The sequence below is a fragment of the Pongo pygmaeus genome, chromosome 6 (genome assembly GCF_028885625.2).
Source record: "Pongo pygmaeus isolate AG05252 chromosome 6, NHGRI_mPonPyg2-v2.0_pri, whole genome shotgun sequence".
NCBI lineage: Eukaryota > Metazoa > Chordata > Mammalia > Primates > Hominidae > Pongo > Pongo pygmaeus.
Window position 1 is genome coordinate 31,463,738 of NC_072379.2, and position 16,587 is coordinate 31,480,324.

The 16,587-nt window shown below is 42.4% G+C and overlaps 1 protein-coding gene across 4 annotated transcripts in view; it reads right to left on the reverse strand.

Moving 5' to 3' along the window:
• Positions 1 to 312: 312 nt before the first annotated feature.
• The window catches only part of EGFR (epidermal growth factor receptor), a 196,734-nt gene continuing 180,459 nt past the window's right edge, over positions 313 to 16,587 (reverse strand). For all 4 annotated transcript variants that reach the window (XM_054494705.2, XM_063667305.1, XM_063667306.1 and 1 more), the window contains exons 23-28: positions 13,049 to 13,195; positions 11,528 to 11,625; positions 10,586 to 10,753; positions 10,152 to 10,199; positions 9,307 to 9,415; positions 313 to 6,708 (exon numbers count right to left, since the gene is read on the reverse strand). In XM_054494705.2, the coding sequence (XP_054350680.1) occupies positions 6,347 to 6,708; positions 9,307 to 9,415; positions 10,152 to 10,199; positions 10,586 to 10,753; positions 11,528 to 11,625; positions 13,049 to 13,195 (932 nt within the window). In that variant the 3' untranslated portion in view covers positions 313 to 6,346. The remainder of the gene's footprint in view (positions 6,709 to 9,306; positions 9,416 to 10,151; positions 10,200 to 10,585; positions 10,754 to 11,527; positions 11,626 to 13,048; positions 13,196 to 16,587) is intronic.

The window sequence follows — 16,587 nt, forward strand, 5'->3', positions numbered from 1 at the left end:
ACTGGAAGGCTCTGGCATGTGAAGAGCTTGAGTTGGAATGCATCTGAGAGCCTGAGGGGCTGGCCCAGACACGGGAGGAAGCCTCTGAGCTGGCCTGGATTTTTTTCCATTAAAAAGTTCTCTGGTTCCTGGGGTGTGATGGTGATGGTGGGAGAGGCTGGTTAGGGACAGGAGGGCTCTCTGTACTTTCTGCTCAGTTTTGCTGTGAACCTAAAACTGCTCTAAAAATAATTTATTGATTTTTAAAAAAGTTATCAGGAAAGAACACCTACAGTTGGTTAGATATGATTAATAACTAGTACCAACATGACATTGTTAACAAAGAATACATTATTATTATTTTAAGGTACTCATGAGTAAAGAACAATGAATAATATACATCTAATTTTTTAATACTCAATGCACAATCAACATTTCTGATCAACAGTATAAACCATATAAAAGAGAATTCTGCTTTTCATTTGTACAAATACTGCTTTCATCATTGCAAAACTTTCAAGGTTAAAACGTACCATATGTTGAAGCTATAAAGCTATTGCTTGAATGTTTCTAAAACGAAGTTATTGCTGTCTGTTGTTAATCGGTTACATTGTCACCTCTAATACCAGTCATCAAATCCATAGGATCTCTTAATTTCCAAGAGATTGTATTGTACAGCAAGATTATTTTTGTGGCCAAATCAAGTCATAGGATTCCTTTTTTTTTTAAAGATAAGTAAATGCATCCAGAAATGTACGCACAGATTTAAGTTTTCCTCATAGTTTTATCTGCTAGGTGATAGGGTGGAGCTTCTTAGTGCTTCTGCTGGGAATTCAGATTGGACAGACTTGCAGCCTCAGAGGACACACTGGGTAGTGCAGAGAGACACGGAAGGAAAACACACTGCCTGCTACAGTTTTTATCCCAGGTGTAATTTGTGAAGAATGTATAACAAATGTTTCTTAAAGCATGAATCCTCTTCTTGAATTCTTGTTTTTATGAAAGCCATCCAACCACTTACTCAATCCTCTTGAAATCTGCCTTTTGTAATGTAACTGATAGGCCAATGTTTTCTTTCACTGCAGGAAATAAAGGCTACTTGGTTGCTTTAGGGAGGGCAACAATGTCAGCTCCATAAGCAGCAAGAATATTATATTTTATTACTAGTCCACCCTTAATAAAGAGAGCAAGCTTAGGAAATGGAAAAGAGGTGTCTGTTTTATATTTCCTTTGCTTTTCAACCATTGTTTAGACACTCTCCCTTCTAGTACTTGGAGAACCTTCATGGAAACTCTGTTCAGGTTCTTGACTCTCAGCGACAGATGTGGAGGTCTTTGTGTCTTAGTTCTCTAGGCCTGAGAATCACATACACCTGCAGAATTTGCCTCCAAGTTCATGTCATTGTGGCTAATCCCTAGGCTGGTAGTTCTCAACTTTGGCCGCACATTGGAATGACCTCAGGAGCTTTAAAAACTACGAACGCTTGGGTTTCAGCCCCAGAGATTTGCGTTTAATTGGTCTGAGGTGTAGCTGGGCTTCAAGTTTTTTAAAAGCTCCTCAGGTGATGTCACTGCAGCTAGGGCTGACTAACTTCTCTAGGGTGGCTGGGCCCAGACTCGGTAAGACTGTTGGTGAACTAACCAAAGTGTGCTGAACATTATTAGGGCTGTCCAGATATGTCTAGTTTATATTGATAAATGCATATCAATTATAAATATAAAAATAAAATAATTTGCATTGAAGTCACATTATATATATAAACCAACAAAGTGCTATGTTATTGCTTTTCTTACATGTACAGGGTTACACTGGCAGATGATGAGAGTATGGCATGTGGCTGGATTTTTCTAGTAGTAACAACAGACAGTGAGCGCTTTCCATTAACACTGCCCCAACAGACTCGACGAAACCTGTCTCAGACCAAGCTAAATGTGCTTTCCATCATCTTTTAAAATTTCCTAAATATAAAAATGATGCTTCTCTTCTTCACCATGACAATGACCTAGCTTAGCTCCCCAATGAGGTTGTGCCTTTTTATAAGAGAGAGAAAGGGCTTTCCTCTTGCCTCAACTTAACCCTCTTAAACAAAGATTTCAGTTTCAAATTTTGATTCTATTGCAGTCTCTATAAAGTAAACTGTGTTTCTTTTAGTAGAAAAATGAGTTTCTAAAAATATATTGTACAAAGTTCGGTGCTACATAAAGAGGATGCTATCCCACAACGAAGTTACAAAAATAGATTTACATTTAAAAATCCTGTCTGTGTCTTCGATAGTACAAAGCTGTACCCCTGGTATGGCAGGTGTGGCTGGTGAGAGAGGCAAGGATTTCTGTTCTGTAAGATTTTACAGCCCCCAGGCAAGGAAATGTGAGCAGATCATTATGTTGCAATAAAAGTGTGTGCTTATCACAAGAAAGAAATGCAGAGTAGATGTTGAGGGCAATTTCAACAGGTGTTGCCTATGTGGAATAGCAGCTCATTCACAAAGGAGGGAAGAGACTGGTTTCTATAACTTACTTAGAGAATGCAGAGGGTCCCAGGGCTTTTTCAAGGTTCAGGTGGGGGTATTTGCCCCTTTCCAGCTGAACTGCTGGTGACAATGAATTGGAGGCTTTTGGAATGGCCACTAGCAGCCAAGTCTCAGGCTTATCAGTGACTGCAAATTGTTCTCTCCACTGCACATGGGAATCTGTACCCTACCCAGCCTTTTATTCTACTCTGATTGGGGGCCCTGGTACAGACCCACAGTCTTGTACAACTGAAGATCCTAGAAATAAGGGTTTCAACCCTGGTTGCCCATTAGAATCATGAAAGAGCCCCTGAGATTTGGGTTGAATTGGTCTGCAGAGACTCCAGGCCCCTTCCTTTGAAGCTCCACAGATGATTCTCTTCTGCCTGAGGGGAGGTGCCGAGTTCCCATCACCCACCAGCTTCATCCTATACAAGTGCAAACGGAGGCCTAGTGAGAGTGGCACTGAGGGGTGGCCCCCCAGCGAGTGCCAAGCAGACCCCACCAGGCCCTTCCTTTAGGCCAGAGGTTCTGGAAACTTTGATGAATGTTGCAGTAACCAGGGGGTGCTCTGAAAAGGCCCTACGGCTGGGCTGCACCTGAGAAAATCAAGCCACAATCTTTCTGGTTGGGACCAGGAGATTCCCAAGGGCAGCTGCCCTTGAGAACCAGTGCCTTTCCTGCTAAGCAATCCATAGTCCCCTTATGTCTGCAGTTGTGAGGTGGGCGTGGTAAGTCACAACATCAAGAACTTTCAGCAAACACCTAAGCTTTGGTGTCATCAGCTGGAGTGCAACAGGATGCATCCACAGTGCTCCCCCTTACAACCTGGACTCACAGTGAATATAGAGTTTAGAAGACTCATCCCTTCTCTGATCCCTCATGGGGTGACGGGCATGGTGTAATTAGAGGAGCTTCTTAGAGATGATGCAAGAAGATGCACGAAGGCTGGCGGCACCCATGAATGTGAGCTCTCAGCTCCTTACTTTCCTTCGACCTCTGTTGCCAAAGACCACATCTGAAGCTGGGGTCATGGGGTAAGGTCTTCCAGGAACTGACTGAGGAAGAAATAGCCAACAGACAGGCTTTCTTTAGGGTATTAAGGCCAGGCTATCAATCAGGAAGACCTTCAGGGATAGAGTCCAAGCTTTGAGAACTGACTGATCAGGGCTGTTAGGTGAAAATCATGGGACTTTGGGCAGCTCCTCTCCTGACCTGCCCACCACAGTCGCCAGATCCGTGGAGAGGCTAAGGGCTTTGCGGCTTCTACCAGACAGAACTGTGCCTCCCTGGACAGATGAAGTGAGAACTATTTTAGGAAGCACAATCTTAAAATTAATAGAATTTAGCAACTAAACCTTATGGTGGAAAATTAAAATATGAAGGAGAAGAAAGCTAGAATAGCTTTTGCTCTTTTATTAGGTTACTGTTTCAAACTACAAAAATACTAGGATTTAATGCTACAATGTGACGCACTTAAAACTGACCTGCCTCATCAATCATCTGCTTCTTGACACATAAGTGACAGCAGAATGTAGGTCCTTCTGTTTCCCAGTTCTGACTGAAATATTTCTGCATGTCCTGAGGTGAATGAATAATGGAAGTGGTTTACTGACGATATAAAATCTCAGATTCTTAGAAATGTTGTGTAGTCTTCTCACTAAGCATGTGCAGAGATGATAGCTCAAAATCCCCCTGGGGGCTGCAACTTTTAGGGAACTTGTGGGATGCTCCAAGCTCATCCCCTGGCTTAGAGGGAGCAGGTTGTTTAGGGTGACTGACCTCAGCCTTATGCGGACTTTAGCAGTAGAGGCCTCTGGCAGCTGTTTCCTTGGTCAGGGTGCCCCTGATGCACCTGCACTTTCCACCTCCCCGCTGGCTGAGACCTAGTTATCCTCCTGTGAGGCCTCCCTTCCAGGTCTCCTCAGGCAGGACCCAACCTCCCTGCTCTGTGCTCTCACAGTGCCTGGCTGATGGGTCCTGTCTGGCATTTGTCACATTGTTTTAAGGTTAGCATCTATGAGTCCATTTCCTTTGCTAAATTGTGAATTTCTTAGAATCAGGGACTATGTTTTATTTATCTTTGTATCTTTCATAACCATACCAGGCTAGTATAGATGCTTAGGGGTATTTGAGAGCATAATAGAGTGGAAATGAGTATAATTTTATTTTCATTGAGACAAAAATCAAATACTTTCTTAACAAAGCTGTAGGGGCTCTGACTGATCTGGGAGTCAAAAATTACTTTAAAAGCAAAAGGAACATTTTGTATGTGTGTGTGACTGAACATAACTGTAGGCTGAAAATATTTTCTGAACCATTTCTTCCTTGATAAATTGGATGGGGTGGATATTGACTAGGAGAGTTTAAAACACTGTTTACAAAGGACTGCTGTTAACCAGTCAGGTTACAGGGCACACACAGATTAGGAAAAAAGGTGGGATCCTAACTAGCTGAATCTTCCAATTGTAGAGAAATTATTTTAGGAAGGAACTTTTCTTCTTCTAAAACATCTGCAAATGTTGTGAAAGCATTATCAAGTTCAAACCCTAGTTTCATATTTACTACCTGAATTCCACACTACTCATAATGCTACTGTCATTGGCACCTGTAAAATGCCCTGTTGTGGCCAGAGCTGTAAGTGCTTGAATACATGACTCAAGGCAGAGACACTTTTTGTTTGACAAAGTGTAAGGAGGGGGTTTGGGGGCAACTGACCTGGAGGGAACATATACACTTTGAGTAAAAAGCTTTTAAAGTGAAGTAAAAGGAGAAAACTGTCTTCCATGAGTAACCCAAACTAATTTTGGGGGTTGGGGTGATGGCTAAAGGAGATTTCAGAGCAGCTTCATTTTTGTAGTCTTCTGATCTATGCCCCAAAGGACCTGATGCATTTCATCTGAGCCTCAAATTAGGAGATACGTTTTTGTGAGAACAAAAGCGGTGCTATCCTTAGGTATTCCACATTCTCAGCTGTGGGCTATTGGTCTGAATGCCGATGAATCCAATGTGGACTGGAATCCGAGTTATTATTTGATGTGTCATCCTCTCTTGCTGATTTCATGACAGCAAGACAGGGGCAGCATACTGAGTTTCAAAACAATGGAATGGAAGACAAACAAGTCAGTCTAATGCTCACGACTGGAAACCACTGGTCAATCAGTGGGGAGTAAGTACCCTGGGGACGTTTTTACAAAAGTAAGTCTAAGGAAGAATTCTATCCCCTCCGTTTCTTCTTTGCTCAGGAAGGGACAGAGTGGCTTATCCTATTGTACCTGCCATGACTCGATACAGTACCGATCTGGCCTGCTGGGGCCATGAAGGCCTTCTTGGATCTTTAGTGTTTTGCAGTGGAAGGCTTGAAGCAGAACCACTGGAATCAAGCGTCCTCTGGAAGACTTGTGGCTTGTGCTCCTTGCTCACAGTTGGGTCTGGATGAACTCAGGGTAGCAAGTGCTACCAGCAAGCTTCTTCCTTGTTGGAAGAGCCCATTGAAGTAAGAATCAACAGCGACAATGAAAAACTCCAAGATCCCCAATCAATAAAAATCCTCACATATACTTATTTTTTTCAAATATACCTCTTTGAAGGATAAATTTCTGCTCAAAGGGACAATATTCTTGCTGGATGCGTTTCTGTAAATGCTTCACAGTTTGAAGACAAAGGAATGCACCTGCAACTTCCCAAAATGCGCCCGAGGTGGAAGCATTTCCTGGCTGGTCGGTGTAAACGTTGCGAAACCAGTCTGTGGGTCTAAGAGCTAATGCGGGCATGGCTGTTGGGATGGAGGACCTGCTGCGGCTTGGTCCTGGGTATTGAAAGAGTCTGGATTTTTAGGGCTCATACTATCCTCTGTGGTCATGCTCCAATAAATTCACTGCTTTGTGGCGTGACCCTTAGGTATTCTGCATTTTCAGCTGTGGAGCCCTTAAAGATGCCATTTGGCTTGGCTTCCTTGGGAAAGAAGTCCTGCTGGTAGTCAGGGTTGTCCAGGCTAATTTGGTGGCTGCCTTTCTGGGCCCAGTGGGCAGGGCTGTCGAATGTGCTGTTGACACAGCTGGGCTGGACAGTGTTGAGATACTCGGGGTTGCCCACTGCAGTGCTGTGGGGGTCCTGGTAGTGTGGGTCTCTGCTGGGCGTGGGGTTCAGAGGCTGATTGTGATAGACAGGATTCTGCACAGAGCCAGCGGGCCTTTTGGGAACGGACTGGTTTATGTATTCTGAAAGTGGAAAGAAATCAGAAGTGAAGTAATCAGCAAAGCAACATCCCATGCAGGATCCCCGGGTTCTGAACCCTGTGAATGTCTTCAACAAGGAGACTTATGACAGGGAGCAGGAGCCTTGGGAGGGCCCTCTTGCTGTTACCTCAAAAGAAAGTGGGTTCTTTCCTGTACTTCTCAAAGTAATGGACATGTGTGTCTTTTGTAAATTTAAAGTTCTCAGAGGATAAACTGCCTTGAGAAAGGTGTGTGTATGTGTGTGTGTATGTGTATGCATGTGTACATGTATGTGTGGTGTGTATGTGGTATGTGTGTCTGGTGTGTGTATGTGTGTGTATGTATGCTGTGTGTGTGGTGTATGTTTGTATGTGTGTGTGGTGTGTGCATGTGGGTGTGTGTGGTGTGTGTACGTGTGTGTATATGTGGTGTGTGTACCTGTGTATGTATGGTGTGTGTGGTGTGTATGTGTCTATGTGTGTATGTATGTGTGGTATGTGTTGTGTGTGTGTGGTGTGGGTGTGTATGTGGTGTGTGTACGTGTGTCTATGGTGTGTGTGGTGTGTGTACGTGTGTGTGTGGTGTGTGTATGTGTATGTATGTGTGATGTGTGTGTGGTGCGTGTCTGTGGTGTGCATGGTGTATGTGTATGTGTGGTGTGTGTGTGGTGTGTATGTGTGTGTGTATATATGCGTATGTGTGGGGTGTGTATGTTTGTGTGTGTGTGTTTTTTGTGGTGTGTGTGTGGTGTGTGTATGTGTGTGGTGTGTGTATGTGTGTGTGGTGTGTGTGTACACGTGTACATACGGTGTGTGGTGTGTATGTGTCTATGTGTGTATGTATGTGTGGTGTGGATATGTGTGCATACATATGTATGGTGTGTGTACATGTGTGTCTGTGGTGTGTGTGTACATGTGTGTGGTGTGTGAATGTGTATGTATGTGTGTGTGTGGTGTGTATGTGTGTGTGGTGTGTGTGTATGTTTGTGTATATGTGGTGTGTGTGTACGTGTGTATGGTGTGTGTGGTGTGTGTCTATGTGTGTATGTATGTGTGTGTAGTTGGTGAGTGTAGCTGGTGTGTAAAGAGGTATATCATCTGCCTTAACTTGCATTTTTCTAATAGCTTATAATATTGATAATCTTTATATTATATTAGATAGCTAATGAGCTATATATTAGATATTACGCCAACATATACATAACTTATATATGTTATATATCTAAATCTTTATATACATATAACATATGTATAAGGATTTCTATACATTTTTATATATAAAGATTTTGATATATATGATATGGATATTAGATAGCTAATAAACTATATATTAGATATATAGATATTAGATATTACACTAACATATATATAACATCTGTTTTATATATATCTAAATCTTTATATATGTGTTGTGTGTGTGTGGTGTGGGTGTGTATATGTGCATACATACGTATATGTGGTGTGCTAATGTGTGTCTGTGGTGTGTGGTGTGTATGTGTGTGTATGTGTGGTGTGTGTATATGTGGTGTGTGTGGTGTGTGTACGTGTATGTGTGGTGTGTGTGGTGTGTATGTATGTGTGGTGTGTGTAGTGTGTATATGTTTGTATGTGTGTGCGGTTTTTGTGGTGTGTATGTGTATGTGTGGTGTGTGTATGTGTGGTGTGTGTGGTGTATGTGTACGTGCGTATGTAATGGTGTGTGTGGTGTGTATGTGTCTGTGTGTATGTATGTGTGGTGTGTGTGTGGTGCGGGTGTGTATGTGTGCATACATATGTCTGTGGTGTGTGTACGTGTGTGTCTGTGTTGTGTGTGTTGTGTGTACGTGTGTGTGGTGTGTGTATGTATGTGTGGTGTGTATGTATGCGTGGTGTATGTGTGTATATATGTGTGTATACGTGTGTGTATGTGGTGTGTGTGGTGTGTATATGTGTATGTGTGTGAGGTTTTTGTGGTGTGTGTGGTGTATGTGTGGTGTGTGTATGTGTGTATACATGTGTGTGGTGTGTATGTGTGTGGTGTATGTGTGTGTATATGTGTGTGCATGTGTATGTGTCTGTGTGTGGTGTGTGTGTGGTGTCTGTGTATGTGTGTGGTGTGTGTATATGTGTGTATGTGTATGTGTGTGTGTGTTAGCAGGTTGTGAGTATCTGGGTAAAGCTTAAAATTTATTAATATTAACTAATATTTAATTAGTTAAATATATGTTTCACAGGTCAAGATAGAGCCAGCAGAGAGAACAGGGATCATATCTGTCACAAACACACACATACACACACATACACAGATGTACACACATCATGCACACTCACACACACAGATGTGTATGTCTGTGGTTTGCTTCATAAGCTAGAAATTTTACAGATTCATTCTTAAAGTAGAGGTACAGCAAACAACCCAGACACAACAAAGAGCTTATGCAGGCTCGGTCATGTGTTTATCTGCTCCTTATGCCCTTCACTGTGTCTGCAAATCTGCCACTGCTTCCCCCTCTGGAGATGCTGGAGGGAGCACCTGGCTTGGACACTGGGTGGTGGAGACTGGCTGCTGCTGAGTGGGTCGAGGAGGCTGAGGGGCAGGACTGTTTCCAGACAAGCCACTCACCAGGCACTGGGAGGAAGGTGTCGTCTATGCTGTCCTCAGTCAAGGCGCCTGTGGGGTCTGAGCTGTATCGCTGCAAGAAGCTGTCTTCCTTGATGGGACAGCTTTGCAGCTGCAGGAGGAAATGAGGGAAGGTTAGTCCAGTCAGGGCTGCCCCAACTTCAGTGTTTGCAAAAATCACCTGAGATCTCCTTGAGATGCAGGTTCTGATTAGTAGGTTGGGCAGGCCTGAGAGTCTGCACCCTAGCAGGTGCTGGTGCTACTGGGCTGCAGGCTGCAGGGTGGGCAGCAGGGCTGTGCTGGGTGCTGTACAGCAGAACTTTCTGCAGTGAGGGAGGTGTGCTATGAGCGGTGCTCTTCAATATGGTCACCACTAGCCACGTGTGGCTACTGGACACTTCACATGTGTGAGCAACTGAATTTCATATTTTATTTCATTTTAACTTATTAACATTTAAGTTGAAGTAGCCACATGTGGCTAGTGGTTTCTGCATGGCACAGTGCGGTCTAGACCACGGCCTCACACTTCAACAGACATCAGTATCACCTGGAAAGTGGCTCAAACACAGACTACTGGGTGCCAACCCCAGAGGTCCTGATTTGGTCAAACTGGGGCGGTGGCCTGAAACACGGCGTTTCTAACAAGCTGCCAGGCGATGCTACTACTGGTCCAGGAGTCACGCTTTGAATGGCACTGTGAGGCGTGACAGCCGTGCAGGGAAAAACCCACACAGGAAGAAAACTCAAGATTATCTGGGTTAAGATTATTTAGGTTAAGGCATTTTCCATGTAAAATAGAGCCATAGTGGAGAGCTGTAAATTCTGGCTTATAAGGTGTTCATACATACCCCATTTCTATCAATGCAAGCCACAGTGGAATTGTTGCTGGTTGCACTCTGAAAAAGAAACAGAGAAGTTGCCCATGGAATGCTTGTACCACATCTCATCCACTTTTCCTGAATGCAGGTGGTGCGCCTCATGGAGGGTATATCGTGAAGGTGTTTAATTTTTGTCTTAATCGTTAGTTTTAGAGCAACTAGGTTTAGTTTTGATTTAATTCCATTCCATAGTGGACCTAAAAGGCTTACAATCAAGTTGTTGCAATGCAACAAAATAATTAATACACTTAATTTATTTTGATTTTGATTTTACCATTTGGTTAAAATTGACTTCATCTCCATGTGAGTTTCACTAGATGGTTGTTATTTTCCCTAAAATTCAATTTGTTCAAATGAGTAGACACAGCTTGAGAGAGAGAGAGAGAGAGACTGAGATTTCATACCAGAGAGCTCAGGAGGGGAGTCCGTGACGTGGAGGGGCTGCTGAAGAAGCCCTGCTGTGGGATGAGGTACTCGTCAGCATCCACCACGTCGTCCATGTCTTCTTCATCCATCAGGGCACGATAGAAGTTGGAGTCTGTAGGGCTTGGCAAATGCATTCTTTCATCCCCCTGGTGCAGAGATTTTGAAGCTATTAGAATGGCCCATAGAGATGCTATTCCACTTCTTGGCTATAGGAGCAGGGGTCTATTGCCAGCAGGTGCCTGTGTGTTTGCCAATTTTGTTATAACGAAATCCCCCTTGGTTCTCTAAATTATAGCTGCCTCCCCTCATGGCATGATGTGGGTGCCTTAAAATAAAACATGAACCATCCTTTGATGCTTGAAAGTCCCTACACGAGATGCAAAGAGCTTCTGAGGAAACAGAAAGGGAAGAAGCTGCAGCATTCATCGAGTGTGCACCTTGCTGTGAGGTGCTAGGGAGTGTATTTTGCAACATATTTTATTGAATCTTTGAGACAATCCTGTGAGCTTGGTTTTGGTATTCCTGTGTTATGGAAGGAGATAGGTGAATTGGCTGCCTGGGTGATGGGAAGAAGTGGAGAGTCAGGGGTGTGAAGCCATGTCTGCCTGACACCAAAGCCCAAATGACGATGCTTCTCTGTTAGACCCAGCTGAGGCTTTGGCTAGCTGAACAGTGAGGATGAGCACGGGAGGAGAGTTCAGACGGGGAGGGGGAGATGGAGTTGGGTGGGCCCCACTCACGGATGCTGCTTAGTTCACGATGTGGTCTGCGCCTTACTGAGGCTTGCTCTAATGCGCTGGAGGGTTTAATAATGCGATCTGGGACACAGGGAGGCCAGGTTGGCATGTGACAGAACACAGTGACATGAGATGCTCATTAGAGGGACTCTTCCCAATGGAAGGACAGACTGCGATTTGTACCTGAATGACAAGGTAGCGCTGGGGGTCTCGGGCCATTTTGGAGAATTCGATGATCAACTCACGGAACTTTGGGCGACTATCTGCGTCTATCATCCAGCCTGGGGAAGGAATGAGAAAAAACAGTACAATTAGAACACCGGAAGAAGTGATAAAGATGGCATTGCTTAAAGAAGGCATTGGTGATGCGACACTTCCAGTCAAATAAGTGACGAAAGAACCAAGTCTTTGTGGTAGACTTTTCTGTCTTGGCCAACTAGTACTGGTTACTGTTTAAAGACCATGCCTGCACCGTACATTTGAATCAGAATAACAATAATGCCCTCTAGTTTTTCTACACCCACTCTTCCTGGGGTCAGCATCCTGTGTTGTGCCTGAGGGGATGGAGCAGTGTGGGTCTGTGCAATTGCTCTCTGTGAACTATCCTGACGGCAGGGTGCTCTGCATCAAGGTCCTCACCCAACATCCACCCTTAGCATTCCTTCAGGTAGGAAACCAGATACAACGTAGAAAAATAGGCTTTAAAGAATTTGGGGTTGGGACTGGTCCCCTACCCCCAGCGTCTCCAGTACAGCACATACCCAGTGGGCATGCATGCAAGTGAGAGGGCTGGCTGTGCTGGCAACTCCCACAGGAGGACACACTGTTAACTGTGCTGCCACATGTGACTACCCAACAATCTAAATCCAGATTAAACAATTTGGAGGTATGGCTACTGCCTGGAAATCCTCATGCCTCTTGAGGGATCACATTTATTTTCCATCCACAGCCTGTCAAGCTATTTTAGGCCAGACTGCTATGTGACCTTAGACAAATCACGTGGCTTCTCTGGATCACAGCTTCCTTAGCGCAAACCAAGAAGTTAAAAAAGATTAACTCTGTGGTCTAGAGTTCAGAAAGGCATTGATATTTACATTAACTTGGCTCTGTCATATTCCCTATACAACTTTCTTTTGCAAATGCTCATCCCATGCATGTAATGCTACCTCCAGAGCCCACTGCACTCGTGAATCTGGTAGAATAATAGCATCAATCAAATTACACACTCTTATTTAGATTAAAATGTTTAAATGCCACACTGCAGAGACATCACATAAATTCACTGGTTTAAAAGGTTTAAGTCAAAGCAGAAATGTAGACTCTATTAGCCTTATGTTGTTACTCAATGTCATGCATTTAAAAACATTCAGTCTCTCTGGTAACAGGCTTCAAAATATAGGGCAACTCGGTATTTCATTGAGTAACTCAGCGAATAGAATATTTTGGTGTAATGACTTGCGGAAGACTTTAGTTTTATTTATTTGCTTGCAAACGTGGGCAAATGTCAGGTCATACTGCCCAATGAGTCAAGAAGTGTCTTTAAAAGAATGCTTGAAGGGGTATTTACAGATGTTTCTGGATTTGTGTGCCTGCCTTAAGTAATGTGATGACATTTCTCCAGGGATGCAAAGGCCTCAGCTGTTTGGCTAAGAGCGGCCACCAAGGCTCAGCTAGGCAGTGTGGACAGCCCCACTGGTCACTCACACTTGACCATGATCATGTAGACATCGATGGTACATATGGGTGGCTGGGGGAGGCGTTCTCCTTTCTCCAGGATGGAGGAGATCTCGCTGGCAGGGATTCCGTCATATGGCTTGGATCCAAAGGTCATCAACTCCCAAACGGTCACCCCTGAGAGGATGAAGCAAGAAAAGAAGGCAGTGGGATCACGAATGAACAATCACAATCCTTTGCTTTAGTCATCATTACTGGTTACTGTTTCTTGATGTTTAGAAACCTACATTACTGTAGTCTTGGGCAATTTGCTTCAGTGCTGGAAGCCTCAGTTTACCTCTCTATAAAGTGGGATAATAACAGTATCTGTTTCACAGGATGGCTGTAAGGACCCAACAAGGTAATACAACTGAAATGCTTAGAGCAATGCCCAGCAAGTAGTAAGTGACTGATAAGTGGTAAACTTTGGTAATTAACAATAAAGACAACAGTAACTCTACTACCATAAGTATTATGCTCCAGACAGGATACACACTCAGTCACCTGCTCTGAGGGACCTGTATCTGCAGAATGAGGAAAATGCAGATTCTGAACAGGGCTGTAAACTGCACATTTTTAGATCATAAAAAAATTGGAAATGAAAAAGCTTAAGTTCCATTTGATAAAAATAAAGACCTCAGGAAGAAACTGAATCCCTGAACAGACCAATAATGAGCTCCAAAATTGAATCAGTAATAAATAGCCTACCAACCAAAACAAAGCCCAAGACTAGATGGATTCACAGCCAAATTCTACAAGATGTACAAAAAAAGCTGGTACCATTTCTACTGAAACTACTCCAAAAAAATTGAGGAGGAGGGACTCTTCCTTAACTCATTCTGTGAGGCCAACGTCATCCTCATAACAAAACTTGGCAGAGATACAACGAAAAAAGAAAACTTCAGGCGAATATCTCTGATGAACAGAGACATAAAAATCCTCAACAAAATACTGGCAAATCAAATCCAGCAGCACATCAAAAAGCTTAAGCCACCACAATCAAGTCGGCTTCATCCCTGGGATGCAAGGTTGGTTCAACATACGCAAATCAATAAATGTGATTCACCACATAAACAGAACTAAGGACAAAAGCCACATGATCATCTCAACAGATGCAGAAAAGGCTCTCAATAAAATTCAACATGTTCAAAACTCTCAATAAATTAGGTATTTAAGGAACAAACCTCAACATAATAGCCATCTATGACAAACCCACAGCCAACATCATATTGAATGGGCAAAAGCTGAAAACATTCTCCTTGAAAATTGACACAAGACAAAGATTCTCTTTCTCAACACTCCTATTTAACATAGTATTGGAAGTCCTGGCCAGATAAATCAGGTGAAAGAAAGAGATAATGGACATCCAAACAGGAAGAGAGGAAAACAGCTATCTCTGTTTGCAGATGACATGATCCTATATCTAGAAAACCCCATAGTCTTGGCCCCAAAACCCCTTAAGCTGATAAACAACTTCAGTGAAGACTCAGTTGTACAAAATCAATGTAAAAAATAATTAGCATTCCAATATGCCAACAACAGTCAAGCTGAGAGCCAAATCAGGAATGCAATTCAATTCACAATTGCCACAAAAAGAATAAAATACCTAGAAATACAATAAATCAGGAAGGTGAAAGATCTCTACAATGAGAACCACAAAACACTGCTTAAAGAAATCAGAGATGACACAAACAAATGGAAAAACATTCCATGCTCATGGATAGAAAGAATCAATATCATTAGAATGACTATACTGCCCAAAGTATTTTATAGATTCAATGTTACTCCTATCACACTACCAATGAGATTCTTCACAGAACTAGAAAACACAATTTAAAAATTCACATGGAACCAAAAAAGAGCCTGAATTGCCAAGGCAATCCTAAGCAAAAAGAACAAAGCTGGAGGCATGATGCTACCTGACTTTAAACTACAGGGATACAGTAACCAAAACAGCATGGTACTAGTACAGAAACAGACACACAGACCAATGAAACAGAATAGAGAGCCCAGAAATAAGGCTGCACAACTACAACCATGTGATCATTGACAAAGTTGACAAAAAAAAAAAAAAAAAGCAATGAGGAAAGGACTCCCTACTCAATAAATGATGACTAGCTAGCCATGAAGAAGATTGAAACTGGACTCCTTCCTTACACCATATACAAAAATAAACTCAACATGGATTAAAGACTTAAATGTAAAACCCCAAACTATAAAAACCCTAGAAGATAACCTAGGTAATACCATTCTGGATATAGGAATGGGCTAAGATTTCATGATGAAGACACATGAAGCAATTGCAACAAAAGCAAAAATTGACAAATGGGATCTAATTAAACTGAAGATCTTCTGTACAGCAAAAGAAACTATCGTCAGAGTGCGCAGACAACCTACAGAATGGGAGAACATTTTTGCAAGCTACAAATCTGGGAAAGGTGTAATAACCAGCATCTACAAGGAACTTCAGCAAATTTACAAGAAAAAATCAAACAATCCCATTAAAAAGTGGGCAAAGGACACGAGCAGACACTTTTCAGAAGAAGACACACATGCAGCCAACAAGTATATGAAAAAGAGCTTAACATCACTGATCGTTAAAGAAATAAAAATCAAAACTACACTGAGATACCATCTCATACCAGTCAGATGGCTATTACTGAAAAGTAAAAAACAAAACAAAAAACAAAACAAAAAAAGCCGACAGATGCTGGTGAGGTTGTAGAGAAAAAGGAATGCTTTTACACTGTTGGTGGGAATGTAAATTAGTTCAATTATTGTGGAAAAGAGTGTGGCAATTTCTCAGATAGCTAGAAACAGAACTACCATTTGAGCCAGCAATCCCATTACTCAAAGGAATATAAATCATTCTACCATAAAGACATATGCATGCATATTTTCACTGCAGCACTATTCACAATAGCAAAGACACGGAATCAACTAAATGCCCATCAATGACAGACTGGATAAAGAAAATGTGGTACATATATACCATGGAACACTAGGCAGCCACAAAAGAGAATGAGATCATGTACTTTGCAAGAACATGGATGGAGCTAGAGGCCATCATCCTTAGCAAACTAATGCAGGAATAGAAAATCAAATACTGCATGTTCTCACTTCTAAGTGGGAGCTAAATGATGAGAACCCATGGACACGTAGAGGGGAACCACACATGCTGGGGTCTATAGGAAGGTGGAGGAAGGGAGGAGGGAGAGGATCAGAAAAAATAACTAATGGGTACTAGGCTTAATCCCTGGGTAATAAAATAATATGTGTAACAAACCCCCATGACACAGATTTACCTATGTAACAAAACTGCACATGTACCCCTGAACCTAAAATAAAAGTTAAAAAAATGTCAGGTACTAAAATCTAAAAAATACGAAACCACAATAAAGATATAACAAGCATAGAATAAAAACCCTCATATTTTTCCTTCAAAATCAAACAACTATGATGGTTAAAAACAAGTGAAAGCAGTGATAATTTTAGAACCAGTGTTTTTTCGGACAACCCCGAGTTCTGAT